At 38.8% G+C, this 21545-nt stretch overlaps 1 protein-coding gene and 1 long non-coding RNA gene across 2 annotated transcripts; both read right to left on the bottom strand.

Moving 5' to 3' along the window:
- Positions 1 to 1032: 1032 nt before the first annotated feature.
- LOC139123673 (C-signal-like) lies at positions 1033 to 6580 on the bottom strand. Its single transcript, XM_070689845.1, has 5 exons — positions 6384 to 6580; positions 5208 to 5259; positions 3801 to 3997; positions 2800 to 2952; positions 1033 to 2048 (listed from the first exon to the last, which is right to left on the bottom strand). Exons 1-5 carry the CDS (start codon positions 6516 to 6518, stop codon positions 1818 to 1820), a joined length of 768 nt encoding a protein of 255 aa, XP_070545946.1. The 5' UTR covers positions 6519 to 6580; the 3' UTR covers positions 1033 to 1817.
- Positions 6581 to 11396: 4816 nt separating this feature from the next.
- Positions 11397 to 21070, bottom strand: LOC139123674 (uncharacterized). Its single transcript, XR_011549745.1, has 3 exons — positions 20930 to 21070; positions 18985 to 19411; positions 11397 to 15799 (listed from the first exon to the last, which is right to left on the bottom strand). It is a non-coding gene; the product is annotated as an uncharacterized lncRNA (long non-coding RNA).
- Positions 21071 to 21545: the final 475 nt, after the last annotated feature.

Consider the following 21545-nt stretch of genomic DNA (forward strand, 5'->3'; position numbering starts at 1 on the left):
GCGAAGCTAATCGGGTCTCTGTGGAAAGTGAGGGTAAAAAGTACCTTGCAAACAACGTTTACCAGGAAAGAAACTGACGATTTGGTAAATCATCAGTCCTTACTCTACTGTTCTCACATTCCTGCTTGTTGACATTGACTTTTGAAGGTAGTTTGCACCTCGAAAATAAAATACTTTTTTGCTCGAAAGGTTTTGAGAATAAAAATCAGTGTTGCCGTTCAAATTTTATCACAGAAAAAAAAATACGAATATTTACGGGTATTTGAAACTCAACGTGGGCGCCATGACTACAGTGTTATTTCTATGGAGAAAATAAATCTCCCGATTTTCAAATAACCCAGCCGTTGAAAACTTAATTTACTCTATGAACTTCAAAATAAGCTTTCATAGGTGCTGGTCAAAATATAATTGTAAAGGTTTGAGTTTCCGAATATCTGTTCCCAAGGCGATTTCTACCTTCTGTGATGTTAGTCCTTAAATATATACAGTCACCTGTAATCTAAATATGCCCATTTATGGTCAAAGGGGCGTTCATTGGTATTAAAAATGACCGCGTGAGGGCGCTGTTTTTATGAAGCGGCCACCCGCTTAAAATCTGTGATTAGTTAGATTTTGTCTTTCCATGGTAACTGTGGCAAAATTGGAACAGGTGACAGTATACCTTTAAGTTTGTCCCCCTTTTAAATTATATCAAGTAAATTAATTCATACGGAGGTAAAACTCGTAGAAACCGATTTCTTTAATATCGGAGCAGCATTGCCTTCAACAGTATGTTATAACTTGCCCTTTTACAAAATCTTGCGCCATCTTAATTTATGTCAAAATATGAAGAGATATTTTGTGAGAGGATCACACAATTAGGAAAGTACCACTTTCCTTCGGAGGCAATGACGTCATATTCTGTGATATTTTCTAAAACACTAGCGTCGTCTGCTTATGTGAATATGGCCTGAACTTGAAAGAGCGTAGACTTATGTAAAACAGTTTTTTAAAAACATTTTCTCCATACACTCGAAGGAAAATGTAACCATATTAATGTAGCACCATGCATGATATTTATTGAGAAGATATCCAACATGATTTATGTCACTAGCCAACCTACTTAATGTCTTTACAAGATAGCCCAATGTTGTACAGAGAAAAACAATGATGGATCAATTTAGAGTGTGAATCCTTAACAGCAAAATTCATATCGTGTCATTGCTTTTTTTGAAATATTTCCTAACCCTCTGCCAGCTGAAAAAATAGTACCGACACTGTTGACACGATAATATATAAACCTTTGAAGTTGTACTTTACTTTTAAATGTTCTGAGAAAAGGGGTACATCGAAGTCGTAAAAATAAAACCGTATAACATTTGCAAAATTATTCTGAAAATTATGTGAATTGTTATGAAGATTATACGCAAATAAAGCTGGTATCGCCTGAGGGTGTTGAAGCAGTGGAGTACTGCACCATTCCTCTGGTGTCCCTGTTCAATATGAGAGGCATATTGTGCAAAACAATGATTAGAATGATCACACCTATTGTCCACCCCCGCACCCCCCGAAATAAAGTTAGCATTAGTGCAGAGAAAAAAGTGTATCCCTAGGACAGGTACAATAAAAACTTCTTCTTGATGATGGAAAGTCGGTATTATGGCATTATGATATGAAATATTTCAGGTGTTTTGTACCAGTTCAGATTTGATATTATTACCAAGAGCTTCGATTGTCATGTGACTCCTCGGTTTTCTTCCGATTCCAAGTAAAGAAGAGGCCGTCCGCAACAACTATCGATAGCAATGGATTCTGACCAAACCATGGTAATGAAACGGTCAAAAGGGAAAGTCTTTTCCCTCGTGAGTATAGAAACCGCCATGATGAGCTTCGGTTCTTGTTGCAAAGACCTTAAGCAAGGCTTTGGCACTCTCTTCGGGAGGGGTAGGTCCAATAAAGCCTCCGATTTCTGTCATCAACCAGCCAGGTTCTATACACATACACAGTATCTTTTCGTTGTTTTCTTTGAATTCCATGGCTAAGAGCCTGGTCATCATGTTGACAGAAGCCTAAAGGGAGATATAGGACATATCAGCACAATATCATCCACGCAATATCTCGCTTCTTTAAAGTACATATCATCGAGAAATATCCTCAATGATCTGATCCGTCACAAAGGCATTTGTTTAAAAAAGATCATTGGTATACTGTAAAAAGGCCAATAAACGATATCTCTCATTGAAACTTAAATCATGTGATATTCGGCGGAATATATAGATATATTATTTTATAGACAGATTTTTTATACATGTATTATATTCTACTCTTTGGTTAGCCCGGAAAAGTACAATGACGTCACGGTTATGACCGTGTCACGCCATTCGCAATTTCCATCGCTTGCTAAAGAATATCACCATGGAATATTTACGCATTAACCACTCCTAGCGACGGCTTTTGACCAGTTTCTGACCTATCTGCATTGAGCGATAGCTAGTGTGTATATAGCGTGGACTGGTCAAAAACAATGGTTGTTCAGGTGGCTTTATGACCATAGCCGTGGCAGTATCTCGAAACTATTGCCTGAAATGTATGGGACTCCGTCCGACTTGGAGCTCGTACGTGTTCCAACCGTGCTCTATAGCGAATGCAGCACGCTTATTTCACGTCTCGGCCAATAATATAGCTGAACTCAGGTCATCAATAAAACATACTGGTATTTAAAGGCATTGTGTGAACCTATGTATGCGTTACTTGTTCCTATGTGCGCCTGTCTCTGGTTGTTACAGTGATATAATTTGTATGAAATGCGCGGACGCTGACCTTTGACATGGAGTAGGGATAGTTGTAGTGGCCCTCTCGGTGAGCCAATGTGGATACACTGCTCCATTCGCTTGATATGTTGAAGATGCTTGCTTTAGAGCTGTCGTATTCCTTCAGCCCTCGAGCGGCAGTCCTCACCATCGGCAGGAAATACTGAAAACAATGTGTGTTAAAAGCTTAGCCAGCTTATTCATGGAGGCATCTCTCTGTCTACCTACGTGACATTGTTAAACCCCGGACCAACCATAATGAATATGGACCGGTGTACAGGGAATGGGTTGAAAAGATTAATATTAAAATAACGCAAAGTCTTTCGTTTGTCTCCGCAAGTTCATGTGTCTTCCTTTTTATGGGCTCTAATGACGTGTATTTTGTTCTCTGTCTGTCAATTGTATAGTTTTGTGGTTTTTTTAATATTGAAAATTACAACCTAAAACTGAGATTTACGGACCAAGAATCGGCAAATGGAAGCCTCGGTTACTTTCGTATTCGGTGAATTATGAAGTATAATATCATGAATGTCTAGTCCTCTCTTCAATAATAAGACAAATATCCACCTCTTTGGAGTTGTTAATGTTAAAGGGAGCAATGCTGTCAGCTATATTTGGCAATGATTGAAGTAGTCAAATTACCATCGCGTTTACACAGTGACAAATAAAATGTCTCCATTGCGTTTCTGTGACAGATGTCTATCTCTGTTTTGCATATTACTTTTGATATTAACACCGGTATAATATGTGTCATTTTCTGCTTTGTAAAAATGATACGTCTATTTGCCCCGGCATATGTCTCTCTCCCTCAATCAGTCGGTCTTTTCGTCTACCACAGTCTGAGTCTTTGTCTGCCTGCTAGTCTCTGTCAGTCTGTCCGTCGGCCGGCCTCTTTCTGTCTTTGTTATTGATTGTCTCTAACTGTTCGTCCGACTTGTCTGTGTGTCTGTCATCTATCTGTCGGTCTCTTTCTCCTTGGCCAGTACAAAAACATGAAAGTCATATACTCACCTTAGTGACCATGGCAGTACCAACTACATTGACACCCAGCGTTCTGTTCAGCATTTCCTCGGTTGTGTCCTTCATTCTGTCAGTGAGGGGTTCTTTCATTATGGCGCCATTGTTTATCAGTACGTTAAGGCCGGAATCTCCGACGATCTTCTCCACTGTATTGGCACACCCCTCTATACTGGAAGTGTCTGTCAATTCTAGGATACGGAAACACAGACCATCAAAATCAAAATTTTTCAGGAAAAAAAACATAAGCGGAAGGAGCATAATTGCAGGAGACTGCTTACTCTACAACACTTAAACGTAGATAAATAAACGAGAAAATATATAATAAATACATAGATACTTAAATGCATAAAATAAGTAGATAAACAGCAGACAAATAAATAAATTAACGGACAAACAAATAAACAAATAAATATTAACTTCATTCCAAATTTTGGAAGAAGTAACAACTTTGAAATTCGATTAAAAACTGCCTTTCGTTTTTGTTTTTTGTTGTTTTTTTTCAAAACTACTTCAATAAACATGTGCAATTATTTGACACGTCCGACGAGTTGCAACATGGACGCTTGCTCGTCTTTTGTTAGATCCCCTGCCCGTTCCTGCCGCTGACCGCGCTGCTCATGAAAATAGGGTCCCCATTTTCGTCAGCAGCGCAGCCGGCGGTAGCCATGGGCCGGGGGACCAGACACACTCGCCATAAGTTCAATGTGAAAGGTCACAGCTATGAATAATTCATTTTCCCTTTGATGGCTCTGCACTATCACTCTCCGAAAAGAGGATGTGAAATATTTTCATTTGTAGATATTTTCATTTGTAGACCATCTAGAATGAGCCAACTGCACATAAGATATAAAATATTGCCTTCACGGAGAGTCAAGTGTTATTTTCCAATTTGCAATACAATGATTTATACAGTGTTAAATATCAGATAAGAGATGTGATTTTGGACTCGAGAAATATTTTAAAATGTACCTGAAAGTTTATTGAAATTCAACATGATCACGTGATCACGTAATTATTACACATGGATAAATTAAATTTACGTTTCAAAAGGGCAAACATTTCACTGACTCCGATGTGTAGGAAGGCATTAATACAATCAGTCCCTCAGTGCCGAACCAGCAAAGAATTGTCAAAACAAATGTCCGTCCTATCATCCGAATTCAGTCCGTTTTGTCTACTGTACAGTAGAATCATTGTTGCTTAAAACTTGTTTTAAAATTATGGTAGAGCACTGCAAACAAAATTTATACTACTCTGACGAAAAAGTTGAGAAAACAATGCCAATAAAAGACCAAGACAAATAGATTTTGCACTTGATATTTGCATAACAAAGCACATTGTTATTTCGATGAGTCCGCTAGAACATGAATAAACTTTAATGAAAGCATTATAGCTTACCCAGTTTCAACACAACCACTTGTGGGTTTTCATTTGCGATGCAGTTTAGGTCCTGTTGAAGGAAATAAAATTCAAATTAGAATAATTAACTCCGCAAACATAGTCCAACATTAAAAGATTGTCTTGTTTGAAGGCGTTTTCTAGTCTCTAGTGGGCCAGGCAGTCTGTTCCTGAACATGTGTGCGCAGGCGCACACTGTACGCGCAAATCAATTATGAAATTCAAATAACTTCTTCAGTCAAAGGTATACTGCCACCTGTTCCAATTTTCCCACAGCAACCACAGAGTGAGAAAATCTAACCAATCACATATTTTAAGCGTGTGGCCGCTTTTTAAAAACAGCGCCCTCACATGGGTATTTTGAATACCAAGGTACGCCCCTTTGACCACATATGGGCATATTTAGATTACAGGTGACTGTATACCTTTTTTGGATTAATACTGTCGTAGTCTATATGACTGTGAAAAGATCCTGCTTCATAAACAAACCCACACATCTGCTCTCTAACCAATGACGGGAATGGAAATCCAACAGAATTAATGCAAAACAGATAGTTTATTTTCTGGTTATTATCCAGGGTTCTCTACGCATACTCATGACGATTTCACAGCGTCAGTTTATCGATTAGTTTATTTGTTAGTTTACTGAAGCCACAATATGCAAATTGGTAACACAACTAAAACACAAGGGCTCAAAATTTTGCAAAGTGGACTGTTTTGTCAGCCTCTAATAATCATAACTAATTTTTACATTTTCACGTCAGATACATTTTGAACGTGGGAGAAATACCAGCGCCACATTGTTTACATAGACGAGCACATCGAAGATCGATACAAAAAAGGGTCCGACACATCAAACTTGATGACATAGAAGCGGGTTGTTGTCGTGACTCAGAACAACCAAAACCGATTTTTTTGTTCAGAGACGACAAATTCGGTTTGTGCATGTGATAAAGGGCTAAAGCTTTATTACGGCGCGTTCGTTTTGGAACTTGAGTTAAAAGAATCTACCGACCAGGTTTCCCTGAACGCTACTCTGGCGTATATGTACCGCATATTTGCCCATAGTTCTTCTGCCATGGCATTCTCCGGCTCTCACCCCCCCCCCCCCCCGCGGCATTGGACACGTTGGCTAATTCATGCGATTCAAAAAACAAAAAACAAAACAAAACTTACCTCCGCGTTTTCCGGAGTCCGACAACAAGCGAAGATGTGATTTGGTGGGGAGGGAAGCTCCAACAACTGGCGGACAAGCGCGAGACCAAGGCCGCGGTTAGTGCCGGTGATCAGCACAGATTTGGGGGCAAACATGGTGATTCGTGAGGGACAGATTGAAACAACGGAGTAACTTCGGTATGCAAGGTTTTTATCTCGACACAAATACAATACCATGATTTGAATATTACGCTGCGGAAGCAAGGCATAAATACAAGTTTCATCTTGATATGATACAAAATAGAGTGTTTAACGTAAAGTATAAGGTTACGTTTAGTTACATAAATTAATGTAGCATGTGTCTGTTCGTTCCTGTATTTAAGTGTAGAATATTAGATCGCGGGAGTGGTGGTGAAAATGGCATTGCCGTTTAATAACTCTGCAAATTGATTCATTTTTACAGCATGTTCTGTTTCAAGTTTAGATGAGCAAAAAGTCGACTTTAGCTCGCGTAGCTAAAAGCGTCGGATAGGGTAAGCTCGACACCGAGCCCGAGCAACTGGCTACACCTTTCAATTTGCATTCTTTCCCGAGATCACGACAATATTCCTGTATCGATTGGTCGCATCATATTGACTCAATTGAGCCCAGTAAAATGACACAAAACCAGCCGCAAAAAGTGTTTTGTTTTGTTTGTTTTTTGTTTCGTTTCGTTTTGTTTTTTGTTTTTGAAATCGCAAAGTAAAAACAAGTCGGCTTCAGGATGCCTGACATTGTGATGTATTTAAGGTTGTATTCAATATTTGTCACCAATAATTGTAGCTGTGTGTCAGCTCTTTTTGCTTTGGAATCGTACATTTTCTTGAAACAAAGTCAACGAGAAAAAAGAAACGACGCACGAGTCTCGAAGCGATGGTGGCTTGGGGATATCCAGAACTCCACTATCGCCGAACCTCGCTTCAAAGCGCCGCATATTTAAACGGAAGTGTAGCATCAATGAAGAGAAAACGTTTCATTTGTCCGCCTGAATAAAATCAGTGAATGCTTATTGTGACGACGGTTCACTTGATTGAGTTACATAAACTGACCACACTCTTTTCATAGCGTTTTCAAAGGCGTAACCTAGATATCCGGAAAGGAGACAATTGTGTTGTATTCACCTTTTGAAGCTTGTACGCCCAGACGCATTTGTAGTACAAATAGTTGTACATCCCGCACAGTGCTAGAAATTTCCCACAACACATCATGATTTGTGCCAACGTAGATTCCCCTGTGAAGTCTATCATGTCTCCCATGTGTAGACAAATTCCTGGACCACTTGTAAAAATTCTGAGAACGTACTTTTAAAAACACCTTTCTTCTCAATTCCCATTTTAAAGGATAAAGAAAATTGTGCTTGATTGAGAGAAGAGAAAAGATTTTTGTAAATTTTCCACTGATCGTGTCCTCAGCCATACAGAATAAAGTGATGGAAAGTAGGGAGACTAGTTGCACCTGTTTTATGAAAGAAAAGGATATTGATTTTTTCCAAATAGAGAAGACAAAAGAAATTTACATGCTAACTATTTTCAGAGAATGACCCCTTCAGTTGGTAATAACTTGCTTCCCAAAACTGTGACATTTGTAGTACCTGAAGAATGTGACTTTTATGGTTATTTAATGGTTTCTTTGAAATTTATACAACAATATTTCGACGTACGTTTAATAAATATGATTAATCAATTATCGTGAGACTTCACATTATTGCTTTTATACAGAACTGAAAAAGTTATAAGAAAACTAACGTCGTTGGTACAAATCGAACAGCATTATGGGTAATTTATTGTACTGTGTCCCGGTGTCAAACAACAATTACGCCTTCTTTTCAAATAAAAAAACAATGCATGAAAAGATTACACTACAATGGTACTTGCTCACCCCTCATTGCCTGTAAACAGATCCACGCTCACCATTGATAACAACGACTTTGGACCGAACCATGGAAGCGAAAGGGCCAAGGGATTGGCTTGCCCTTTCGCTTCCATGGTTCGGTCCAAAGTCGGCCGTTGAACTTGAATGGATCTCGAACTCTCAAAGATGAACAACTTCAAGTTGTCACATGGAGCTCTTTTTAACATGACTATTTTTCTAGCAAAAGAAACAGATGGAGAGAGGTTCTTCATTGACTCTAGTACAAGAAAAAAAAACAAAATAAAACAAATTTAAAACTAAAGTTGTGCAGTTACATATCAGGACAATGAACAGAAAGCAAAAAGTCTTTAAAATTAAAGATGCTAGGGAGCTCAAAAATCTCATTAAGGTTGACATTTATTCTTTTTGGTCACCTCACGGTGGGAGCCTCATGACATTGTTTTTTGTGCTTTTCATAAAACCATTGGAATGAACAGGGAATATTTTGAAAATAACAACAGACTCTCGTATTTTTACAATAATTTTTGTCATCCACTTGTGGGGCCCTTTTGGAAGCTCCTTGAGTGACTAAAGTTTTCATTAGCTTTATTTGTATGGAAATCTAAAAATATTTTCTCCTCATACAGGTATTAAGAAAAGAATGGCGGCCATATTGGATTTCAAGTGTCCGTGTATATCGGGTAATTAGTTTCAGTGGCGCTAACGTCTGCATGGTGACCCCTGATTTCTATATTTGATTTCGAAAAACAGTGTTTCAAAATTTTATTACAGAATGTTTTGCGTTTTCAAGGCCCGTACACTTTCAGTTCAATCAGAGGGTCCGTGGTGCAACACTTCTAAGGGAGCGTTCAGTTTTTACGGCCTGGGGGGGCCGGCAAAATCTTGTCACCGGTGTTCAAAAAAATATAGACCCCCCCTGCATTTTTTGTGAAAAAATGATGACCCCCCCTTTGTCAGACGAAAAAAATTGATGACCCCCCCCCCCCCTGAAAAATAACCAAAACCCATATGTCAAATTTACCCGCATGGTTTGGATTTGAACTCCGGTACGCGGCGCACTTTATTCAATGCCAGTGCACAAACTTCTCAGCCACATCCATTGAAACGTCTGTTAATTAGGACGACTGTAAGGCAATTTTTAACTTCATTTCCATAGACAACTCATATCCATGGACATTGTATAAAGTAAACTTTATCGGAGTGGTTCGCCAAAGGCAGCCCTCCGGTTAAGAGGGTCATGGGCCATTACGTAAAGTCAACTTTATTCTAGTGGGCCACCAAAGGTGGCACGCCGGTAAAGAGGGTCGATCATGGCTATTGCATAAAGTAGACTGTACTGGACAGGGCCGCTGAAGGCGCGCGGCCATTACCATTATTCAGTGCGTGATCCCAGGGGTCCCTCAAAAATGTTTCTAATACAAGCCGCGGCTTCAATTGGGAATTTTACGGTAAGATTGCCGTGGGGTATTACATAAAGTCAATTTATTGTAGTGGGCCGCCGGAGGCGGCCCGCCGGTAAAGAGGGTCAATCATGGCCATTGCATGAAGTAAACCTAATTGGAGTGGGCCGCCAAAGGCGTCTGCCCTTAAGAGGGTCATGGGTAATACATAATGTATATTTATTGTAGTGGGCTGCCGAAGGCGGCCCGCCGGTAAAGAGGGTCGATCATGGCCATGGCATAAAGTGAACTTTATTGTTGGTATTATGTTTTTGAAAATGTGGTGACCCCCCTTTCCTACCAGTGAAAAAGCGATGACCCCCCCCTTTGCTGATTCCAAAATTATGATGACCCCCCCCCTGGATTTTGCCGGGCCCCCCCCCGGCCGTAAAAACTGAACGGTACCTAAGCTGATGTGTATTTCTGCTGACATTTTGCGACAAACGTTACAGGACAAAATATAAGGGAGTTCCGTTTCCGTGGAGAAGATACTGTACTTTCTGATGATGACTTTACCATATTCAACAAAATAAAGGTACTTACACTTATAACAGTTGTTTGTTTGTAGCGCTGCGTCAACTCAAATTTCTCGACTGTACCAACACAGCCGTACACGTACAGGGAAACATGTCATTCTGTCAGGTGATCTGCGATGCTATTTTTTCAGTATTTTTATTTACATGGGACTATTTCAACGTCACATAGGCATATGGAGAGATACAGAAAAGAATTTCGTACTGATTTTGGAACAAGTATACACTTTTCATGTTACTTTTAGTAATTTTACCCACCATAACCTTTACCAAAACGTAGTTCGTCGAGGATTTTGCCAAGGGCCTATAGCCGATAGGTGTGGTGCAATGTTTTCAGTCATAGCGCCACCATCGGCCGTTGAGTGGATCTCAAACACTCAAACATGAACAACTTCAAGTTGTTACATGGAGCTCTTTTCAACCTGACTAGCGCAGACACCAATTTTTGAACTTATTGTTCTAGTAACAGAAAAAGATTGAGAGAGGTTCTTCATTGACTCTAGTATAAGAAAAAAACAAATAAACAAAACAAAATAAAACAAAGAAATTTAAAACTAAAGTAAACAAAATAGAGCTGTGTGGATACATATCAGGGCAGGAAAACAGAAAAGCCAAAAGTCTTCAAAATTAAAGATGCTAGGGAGCTCAAAAAACCTCATTTAGGTTGGCATTTATTGTTGTTGGTCATCTCACGGTGGGAGCCTCATGACATTGTTTTTTTTTTGTGCTTTTCATAAAAAGTACTGGAATGAACAGGGGTCACATATCACTATGCACTTTTTATTTTTGGTATCAGTATAATATGTCCTTTTTTTCAAATTCATAATTATATTCATTTAATATTAGCTGCAGCCTAATTTTGAAAATACCAACAACATCAATGAAAAACTATTTCATGAAGACTTTACCTTTTGATACAGACTCGCTGCAAGTCTGTGGGCATATAAATATCAAAACAGAATGAAATTAAGGAATGAATGAACCTCAGCAGACTGAAAGGCCAGGTTCTAGGATGCTGCTTAGATCGTGGAGTGAATGTCAGACAGTTACTGCCCTGGCGAGACAAGCCAAGCAACTTGGGGCCAGTCTACCTTTGATAGTACCAACTCCCATCCTTCCTGCATGTTAGCACACACTACTCCATGCTGGGATTTTCATGTTTAAACATACATTTATTTATTTAAGCAAACATTATTTATCTTACATATGTAAGTTTCTTTTAAAATACAATTTACTAGCTTTCCTTATGACTACCAAAAAATATACAGTTTGATTTCTAATGCTGTTGTTTGAAACACAGTACTTACATGATATATTTTTCACACAATCAAATAAAAATAAATCATTTCACCAACAAATAAAATTCTAAAAAGATGAGTTTTGAATGAACGCAGACATGAAAACAGGGTGTTTTATGTTCTTCAAGGACCTTACAAGATTATAGGCCATTGTGGTTTAAATAAGATATTGCCGTGCAAGGATTAACATGTATGGGTTACATTTTTGAAGAATGCACAAGAATCACAATTTTGTTTACAGAAAACTCTGACAGCTGTAAAATTTTGTGATGGTTGACATTTGTCTTATAGAGATTTCTGATTCAGAGTGGTGCCAATTGCTGCCTCTATTCTATTTACAGTGTATATTGTCTGCTGTGAAAATTTATTACAGGGACAGTGTGTGTCATCTCTTTGAGAGCCTTGATTTTTCCCAACAAAATTTTGTGTTACTGTTTGTTTGTTTTTTTCATTTTATGAACTTTTCAAGAATTTTCGTGATGATTTGAACCAAAATGATATGATTATTTAATGGCTTCAGTTTTTGACCAATATCTTATTTAAAATATCAGAAAAGTATTGTTTAGGTAATATGTTATAAAGGTGAAAAATATGGACTTAAGCATGCATGGCTCTGGGAGTGGTACAAACTCTATACAACAGTTTTCAGAATTAGACAGTGAAGCTACTGCTGTGAACTGCAATAAAACTGTTTACACTAATTAGTTTCAACTGTAGCTAGCTGGCAAAGTCGACAGCATTAACAGAGTCAGATGACACAAGATCAGCTTTTACTCTGCAATTGGACAATCAAAATAAACTAACAGAAACTGACCTGTTATGACACACTACACTGACACCCCAGCTAGCTACAGTAGAAACCAGTTAGTGTAAACAGTTTAATTGCAGTTCACAGCAGCAGCTTCGCTGTCGAATTCTGATAAATGTTGTATTATTATCAATACAGAAACAACTAAAATTTGAAATACATCAAAAGTATTAAATGGATCCGTACAACACATTTCATTTCTTGTTACGTACAAAAGAGAACTTTAGAAGGTCAATCTGTTGTGTAATCAAAATCAACAACAACTGCACACAATGGGTATTATGTTTTATTACAGGGGCAGCAAATATATTCCCACATTTTGAATGCACCAATGACGGATTCTGTATTAAATCTTCATTGTATACATGATGTATTTTGAAACACAAACAAGTATTTCTATTCGCAGCAGAAATATTGAACTTTAATCATTATTTGTTTAAAACATTTACTGCTGTGTGGCTTTGTAGACTGACCCTGAAATAGAGACTAGGGTAGATTTTACTACGAGGCTTGTTGATTTCAGCCACAGCTCATTTTAACCATGCAGCCACGGCTATCTTTCACTCCCTTGAGAAGTACACGTGTTTTCAAATTTTATACCTTTCTTGAATATGATGCAGCTATGCAGATTCCCCTTTTATTGCTTTTGGTTGTCTCACAGTAAATAGAACAATCGCTTGAGGGTCATCTGTATGCTCTCTCTCCGTTTACAGGAGGCAGCATGTGCGCTTGAGTGAGGGATCTCGAAGTCTAAATAAATAATTACCTACATGAAAATGGCACAAAAGAAATGTTTAAATGAAGTGATAATTCCGACACAAAACAAGACGACTTGATAAGTTCACTGTTCCGAACTGTACACCCCTAATTCACAGTAAACAGGTCCAAAACCTCCATTGACAACAGTGGGTTTGGGCCAAACCATAGTGATTACAAGGTTAAAGAACAGTGAGCTTGTATGATTTCCTTGCAAGTTTAGGCTACCATGACATCAAATTGATCATGTTACGTGATTGGGAAAAAAATGAATATTACTATTTAATCTATAATTTTGTGACCTTCATAAGACTTACATGTGCAGCTTGTTACCGTAGAGGGCCAGAAGCTGTACCTTTTGATGGTTTTTCACAGTTTTTGATTTGTATGTCCATTGTATTCTACTCCCAAAATCATGTTGAAACATGCATTGTTTGGTTTATCAACACAGCATTTACCAATATAGTGTTAAATGCTTGCTAAGTATTTACATTGTTTGAACTACAATTTACTTGTGAACAATAAAATAGGCAGTTTACACATATACAGGCTGAGTTGACAAGCTGAGCATTGTTTATCTCAACATGCCTCTTGGGGAACGGAAGAAGAAACTGCATTATATTACCATGCCCTGTCTGTCGCGTTTTAATTTGTCGAGCTGAATCACGTGACTGACCACAAATACACAGTAATGGTTCGTTTATATGCCTGTGAATATGAATAATAATATCAACATAGTAATTTAACAGCTAAAACGTAAATTCTGATTTGTACAAAGTTCACAATCAATGTCAAAACGATGATGAAGCACTTGTGGGCCAACTTTACACAATTTTTTTTTCCAAAAAATCTGATTTGCAAAAGTGTTACAGTGTGCATGACAGTGCGTGGCATATTGCACATATTCTGTGGCTCCATTGTCTTTCACATGAAAAAATTTCGGACATTTTGACAGTTTTCTTGAGTTCATTTATAATATAATTGAGATGACAGACTCCGCCCTGACCATTAATGTTTATTTATGGGCTCGGGCAAGAAGAAAGCCTAAATTAAAAGGCTTGGCAAGCCTCCACCTCGCCTGTCTATTTTCTGGCTTTCCTATTGCCAGTACCCATAAATAAAAGTCAATGGTCAGGGCGTCGCCAATTATTTCTATGGTTGCTGGCCAATTAATAATAATTGTCTTAACCAGGCACATTTCATCTATGCAGAGAATATTACAGAGCATTGTATGAATATGCAAATGAACTCATAATGAGTTATATAAGTAAGGAAATTCACTTGACAATACATGTAGTTGATACCTTTCTAATTTGTTGAATTGATAGCATGATTGTCAGTTTCATAACAACCATATACAGTGAATTTCTAATCAGAATCCCACTGTGAATTTTTTTCCAGCAAATATTGACATTTTGCTCATACACTATAGTAAAATCTTCTGTTTTTAATACTTTATACCAATAAATTATTGTTGCGAACAAAAGGTTACTAGAGAGGTCAAGAAAGTATCCTCTGGAGTAGAATATATATTATAGCCCAAACATGGCACTATGTGCCCGAGGGTAAGTGACCATTTGCCCGACATAATGAGGGCAAATGGTCTCCTGCCCCGAGAGTACAGTTCCTTGATTGGGCTATAATATTTATATTACATGCCTCTCTGACATAAATTTTCTCTCAAATTTTTTTGGTTTATGCACAAATGACAATTATATGCCTTATTGCCATTTTATATGACAATCTGTTGAAAATAGAACAATCTTCATCATCCAACAGCACATTGATATGTTTAAATCACTGCTATTCATATATTTTTTTGTATAATTTTGTAAAAAAAACTATTTCGTAAGTAAAGATGTAAATTGATCATTTTTTCATCTTGCAGTTGTCAAGTTGAAAATAGTTCCGGTTCACTTTCAGTCCAATGATGACTTTGCTGCTCGCGACGTCATCGACAAGTTACCATTGACTCCTATGGAGTGTGTGACGTTCGATATACGAGGCATGTAATAATATGCCTCAGGGAGAGATATTCAGACCATCAAATATTAAAGATTCTTTTCTGATCTACTACTGGGTGGGACTCATTTTAAAACTCTTCAAATACAAAACTGCTCACCATCATAGGTTGTTTTTCAAAATTCTAAAAAGTAATTTTTTTTTCATAGAGATTAGACAGGGACAGCTGCCATTTTGAATTTCAAATATCTGTAAATGATAGGTACTTTGTTTCTCTAGAACCAAACTCTGCACAGTGACTAGTGAGTTTTATCCTTGATTTGGTGACAGAATTGTTTCCTGTGTTGTTGAGGAAGGTTTAAAGTCCTAACCTTTAGTAAGACACTGATATCTAAACTTACACGAGCTGTTGAGGAATAGTTGCAAATGTCTGACTTTTCCTACCATCCATTGATTGCAAAATCACCATGGTAACTAGCGGCAGCGCCATAGTTACTACGGGATACAACCAATAGGGTATTGGCGGCGTGCTGCCGAACGGCCACATCCACAGTCCTCTGCGTGTACCGTCCCTGATGTGATGTGAGAACCACGCCACGGAGAAAATCCATGGAAGGTTTCGGAGACGCGGCATGGGATGTAAATAGATCAACAACTTGAGAAAGCACGCTATCACAGGAATCAGCGTTGTTGCGTGGAAAGGGGGTCTTGATTTCAACGAGAGAGCATCCTGTAAACAGAAACATATGGAACAAAATGAGCAAATGTAAAGAAGGACAATTTTGCTCGGATACACAATGGGCTATGAGAACTAGCACTGTAATGGAAGAGTTGGAATTTTTTCGGAAAAAAAACACCTGATCAATCCACGTCGAGCGGAAAAAATGTTGTAAATTGCATGTGAAAATTTTGGCTGCAAACTGAATGCAAAATCTATGACACTCTGCAAAAACTATCCATTCCTGTTATGTGTTCTGGTAAGTCCATATAAAAATATTGACTGGAAGATCCGTCGTTCGAGGGTGCTCTCTCTAAGCTACCCCCTCTCAGAGGAGGGGATTGTATTGAGCGTCCTTGAATGACTGATCTTTCAATCTACTAAGAATCCTGACTGAGCAATTCTGACATCAAGGTGGAGCTGTTACAGCTCAGTGTCATTACCTGTATCAACTTTTTCCCCCATCTTTAAATTATGTGTATATATTAACTTCTCAGCTGTTTGACATGTGCTGTCAAAGAATGATATTGAAATGCCCAGTATTTGACCCGGGGCTATAATCTTGCCCTATTGTCATTGCTTTAGCTTATCATAACAACCGATACGTTTACACAGTCATGTTTCTGAACAATAACAATAGACATCAATTTCAAATAGAACACAAATTCATTAAGGAGCTATAATGTATGCAAATACCAGACATTCCGCTCTGTAGTACTTTCTCTAAATTTACAGAAATATGCAATTAAAGTGAAGCTCTGTGTGACATGTACCATGGTACACGCTGGTAATACAGTTTTAAATATCTTTTGTCTTGTGCTGAGGGGTCAAACTGCAAGGTATTGCAATGCATTGTGGGTAAAAGGTTAAAATAGTCACGCAGCAAGATTTCGTGAAAGTGATCTGGTAAATACAAACATTTCAAGGGCAAAAAGCTCTGTTTGTTTGCAAAACTAGCTAAACATATGTATCTTTTTCAACTTTTCAGGCATTTCTGGTTTAAAATTCCTGTACAACCAAACTCTTTACTTGGACTTCTGTAATCTTGTTATACCAGCAGGAATCTTGTATGTTGTAAAAATGGACAACAGCCTGAGACGTTTCTGACTCACTTAGGTAGAAAATATACTTAGCCCTTTTCCTGCAAAGTTCATATTTCATCATCAGGTAAAGTTGGTGAAAACTAGTGAAGCACAATATGTGCCATTTGGTGCTTTTTAACAAAATATTTGAATATTTGAAGGCCCCTAAAATCACAGATACTGCAAAACATGATTTTTATGGACTAAAGCTGTTGGAACAGACCAAGCCAAATGGGTGGAAATACGCATTCTTTCTGCTCAGTATTGCTTTTCACAGAGTTGGCTGTTAGGGAAGTCGATGATACTGTCTGGCAGGTACAGGGTTAAGGTACTGAGAATGAGACTGGTCTTTGATAGAAGTATTTGTAATTGTAGTAGTTAATGTATAAAGGCCAGGTATTTGTTGTGTAGAGACTGTCTCCAAAGGCATAAAAGCAGACTGGAGAAGATCAAAATCAAGTTTTTATCAGTCTGCCCAATAGCATGCTAATGAATCCTTGACCATTGTAATTTTAAGCATGTCAAAATCTACCGAGGCTTCCTTTTCAATATTTGTTATCGTTGCGCTTCTGTTTACCAGTGAAGTCAGTGGTTGCATGTCATGAAATGTTATTTTTATAATTTCCATTTCAGCATGGTTTGGACCATGATCACACCGATTATTGTTGCAACTTGTGATCATCCATGCTGAGAAGGAAATCACTCAAATAATGTGTGAATATCAAACATTATACCGGAAGAAAATCATGCAAACATTAATGCTATAACTTGTATTTTGATACTCTTTCATTTTGCGGCAAAAGAGCTGTGGTGTTGTGTCCTTGAGCAAGTGTGCGTTTAGCTCTGCTGCACTTGGCTGCACATGCGAGCTGTTGTTTGCTCAAAAGGGAGTTGAGTGGTATTATATTAGGTCCAGTGACCAGGGGTAATAATAATTGTAAAGCGCCTTGATCACATGAACTTGTGGATATGAGCCATCACGCCATACCAAGATGCACTCAGGAAGAGCTGCTATGACCACCAACTCCCTTTCAAACCTGTACAGCATTAGGAAAAACGCACACGAACACGAAACATCATATGGTTCAACCCACCGTTCAACAATAGCGTCAACACCAACACCAGGCGCAGATTTCTACATTTAATCGACAAATGTTTCCGGCACGATCATCCACTCAGGAAGATATTCAACAGGAATACACTCAAACTAAGCTACAGCTGTATGCCGAACATGCAAAGTATTATCACTTCACACAACAAATCAGTACTTGCCAAGGAAATGGAAAACAAGAATACAACTGCAACCATCGCCACCAAATGGGAGCTGCAGACATAAGAGCAAATGCCCACTGCCAGGAAAATGCCTCATCGAGGGCGTGGTTTACCAAGCAACGGTCAACAGAGAAGACAACAACACACATGCAACATACATTGGCCTGACGGAGACTCCATTCAAAACAGGATATAATAACAACATGCTATCATTCCGCAACACAGAATACAAAAACAGCACTGAACTGAGCAAACACACTTGGTCACTGAAAGATGCAAAGACAGGATACAGGATTGACTGGAAAATAATAAAGCGATGCAATCAATACTCTAATGTCACAATAAATGCAATCGGTGCCGCTACAAGAAATGCATACTCATCAGATATCCAGAAATGTGCTCCCTCCACAATAGAAACGAATTAGTATCGACCTGCAGACACAGGAGAAAATTTCCCCGATGCAGTCACTAATATATGCAACTTTGCGCACCAAACAAACAGGTGCCCACAAAAAAAAAATAAATTGTTCCCCGCCTAACAACATATGCAATCATCAGCTTCAGTCGATCACAGCCACCTGATGAGTGTAGGTGGCTCTGCCGCCTATGGGAAACAAATTTGTAGTGGAAATGTATTTGAGATTATCCTGATCAACTCAGTTGTGTCTGTGTGTATCTATCTATCTATCTATCTATCTATCTATCTATCTATATATATATATATATATATATATATATATATATATCAGTATTTTACTAACATTACATAAATTTGTGCACATTAAAGATATATAAAATTAAATTAAGGTGTTACTGAAATAAATAATTTTATCCCATCCTTACTTTCAAATTGAATGACTTTGCAGCAATGAAGTGATCCAAGTCCACAGCACTTGACAGGACACCACACAAAATGGCTTGAAGTACGTCATCAATTCTCTGCAGTCCACTCACCAATGACCAACACCACAGTCCAATCACGGCATGTATGCCATTGTCCGCGATCGCACTCAGCGCCATATTCCTTGATATCCATGGCAACTGCATGGCGGTGTCACCCGCGCAGCAGAAACACCCAAGCAAGGCAAACCCCAGGAATCGTTTCCATGACAGCAAGTCAATGAGCCAATTAGCAACCATTTCACAGCTGCGATGCACCAATGAGATCAGCTGCACAGGAAGAGGTCAAAGGTCATATTCATTCTGAGTACACATCATCAGTCTTCCTGAATATAAAACGTCCCAAGCACTGTTGTATTGCGGCTCTTTCCTGTAATAAAGCAGATAAAACGAATGATATTTTTAATAAGTTTTTGGCCCTTATGATATGCTTTAACCCTTTCACCACCATGGTTTGTCCCAAATCCATTGTTTTCTATGGTAAAGTTGGACCTGTATACAGGGAACTGGGGGTGAAAGGGTTAAAACATTTTGATTTAGCTGCATGCTTTTTTTTACGTGAAGTAGTTGCTTATTCAATGAGGTAAATTTCACAAAAAAATTTACCTGCTTGACGTAGCTATCAGTATCAAGACACTTTGACCATTGTTAATAATAATAATACTTTATTGCATAACAACACACTTCGGAAAGTGCGGTATAGCAAGAACAAAACAAAACATTGCATAAAACATTGTTGTCTATGTCTTCACCTGCATATTTACCTGTTAATGTACAGAATTGGTATCTTAAATTGTCACTCTCAATTGAAAAAATTATTATTTACGATAAAAATTATTAAATGTGTAATATTGAAAGTGAAATATGGTAAGCGAGAGTCTTGAAATTTTGATGATGTCATGGTGTTGTTGCGCTGTTCCCAAGAACAAATCTAGTACCAGGGGCAGTATGGGGTACCCTGGACTGCAGGAGAGGTCCCAGGCTACCTATTGGTAGCCCTGCATAATATACAGGCATTGTACGGCTTCCCACCACAACGCCACGTTGGTAGCACACAGCACACAGGGCTAACCAGCTGGTATCTTTTCATGAATTTACAGAACCATTTCACACACACACAGAGAGACTCAACCACCTACATGCATGGTAATACAGCAGTCAGTGTAATTCCTCTGGGCGATATTGATAGGGGGCAAATATCGGGGATTAGGCCGTGTTTGTCATAAAACTACGCCTGAGGGGGTGGGGCAAATTACCTCATATTGATCCCCCTAGTCACTTTCATGGACAAGTGGAGAATTTATGAATGCCCAACCCATTGGGGTGGGGGATTTGTCTAAGGTGGGGATTTTTCAGATTGTCTTTCCCTGGAGAGTGAGGCATTTAGCAAAATTCATGACTAATTTCCAAATCCCCCACTTTGCCCTGGGGTGGGGGTACCGTTTACCTTGACTACCGCATAACGGTATACGATTATTTAATCTACAGGCGCTCAGCTCATTGTAAGCCGTATACTAGCTCTGCGTACAGGTCTGTGTATTCCCGGCGTGATACGGCCTCTCACGCCGGGAACACACAGACCTGTACGCAGGGCTAGCCTTAATATACTAGCAAGCATATGTGCTTCCCCACAGATGCATGGAATTGCCATTATAGTATACATAGAGAGAAGAGGCCCTTCTCTGCGTATACTACACTAGCAATTCCATGCACCCGGGACCTTCTCACAGTTACACAGCATGGCAGCACTAGGAAGCACTGGGTAAGCAAAGCGTTGGTGATGCAATCACTCGGCAATCGAGAAAGCTCACGGGACGCGGACGGGACGACGAGGCCGCATCCAACGCCGCCGTTGTAATGCTAGGAAAGGTTCAAATGATATACATACCAGCAATCTTTCAACCTCAGTAAACTGTGGCTGCCTATCAATGCACACTTCTCCAAAAGCAATACAATTTCTTAGCACACGACCGACAAAATGACCTTGTATCAGCTGTGCGAACGCTTCCGTGTAGACACAAATGACGTTCAAACAGCGCATGCTCAAATTATGACCTTTGACCTCAAAGTTGTTGTGTCCTTCAAATCCAGGGCTTTGGAATCCAATACCTGGCCGGCCATTCAATTCACGGTCCCTCCACAAGTGGACGGACCGTGTTCGATTCTAGCATTATAATTTTATCTTGCCATGAGCTTGTTTCCCAGCACAAAAATGAAGACGAATATATGAAAAGTAATCGTTACATGACTCAATGTTCGATTATGAAAACAAACTTGAAGATTTATCATTAGGCCTATCATATCTCTAAAATTTGATGAGAATTTTCGGAAAACGAATGCACTTTTCTCTTCGCAACAGGAATGGGCCTACAGACAAAATAGAGAGAGTGTCTATGTCACACCAAGAACAGTAACTTTTAAAATCACTATGTATGCCTTGGAGTCACTTCTAGTAGTTCTACCCAAATCTGATTAAAATAAGGTGTAGAGTACGCTTCCGGCGA

The sequence above is a fragment of the Ptychodera flava genome (genome assembly GCF_041260155.1).
Source record: "Ptychodera flava strain L36383 chromosome 23 unlocalized genomic scaffold, AS_Pfla_20210202 Scaffold_23__1_contigs__length_28996876_pilon, whole genome shotgun sequence".
Taxonomy (NCBI): domain Eukaryota; kingdom Metazoa; phylum Hemichordata; class Enteropneusta; family Ptychoderidae; genus Ptychodera; species Ptychodera flava.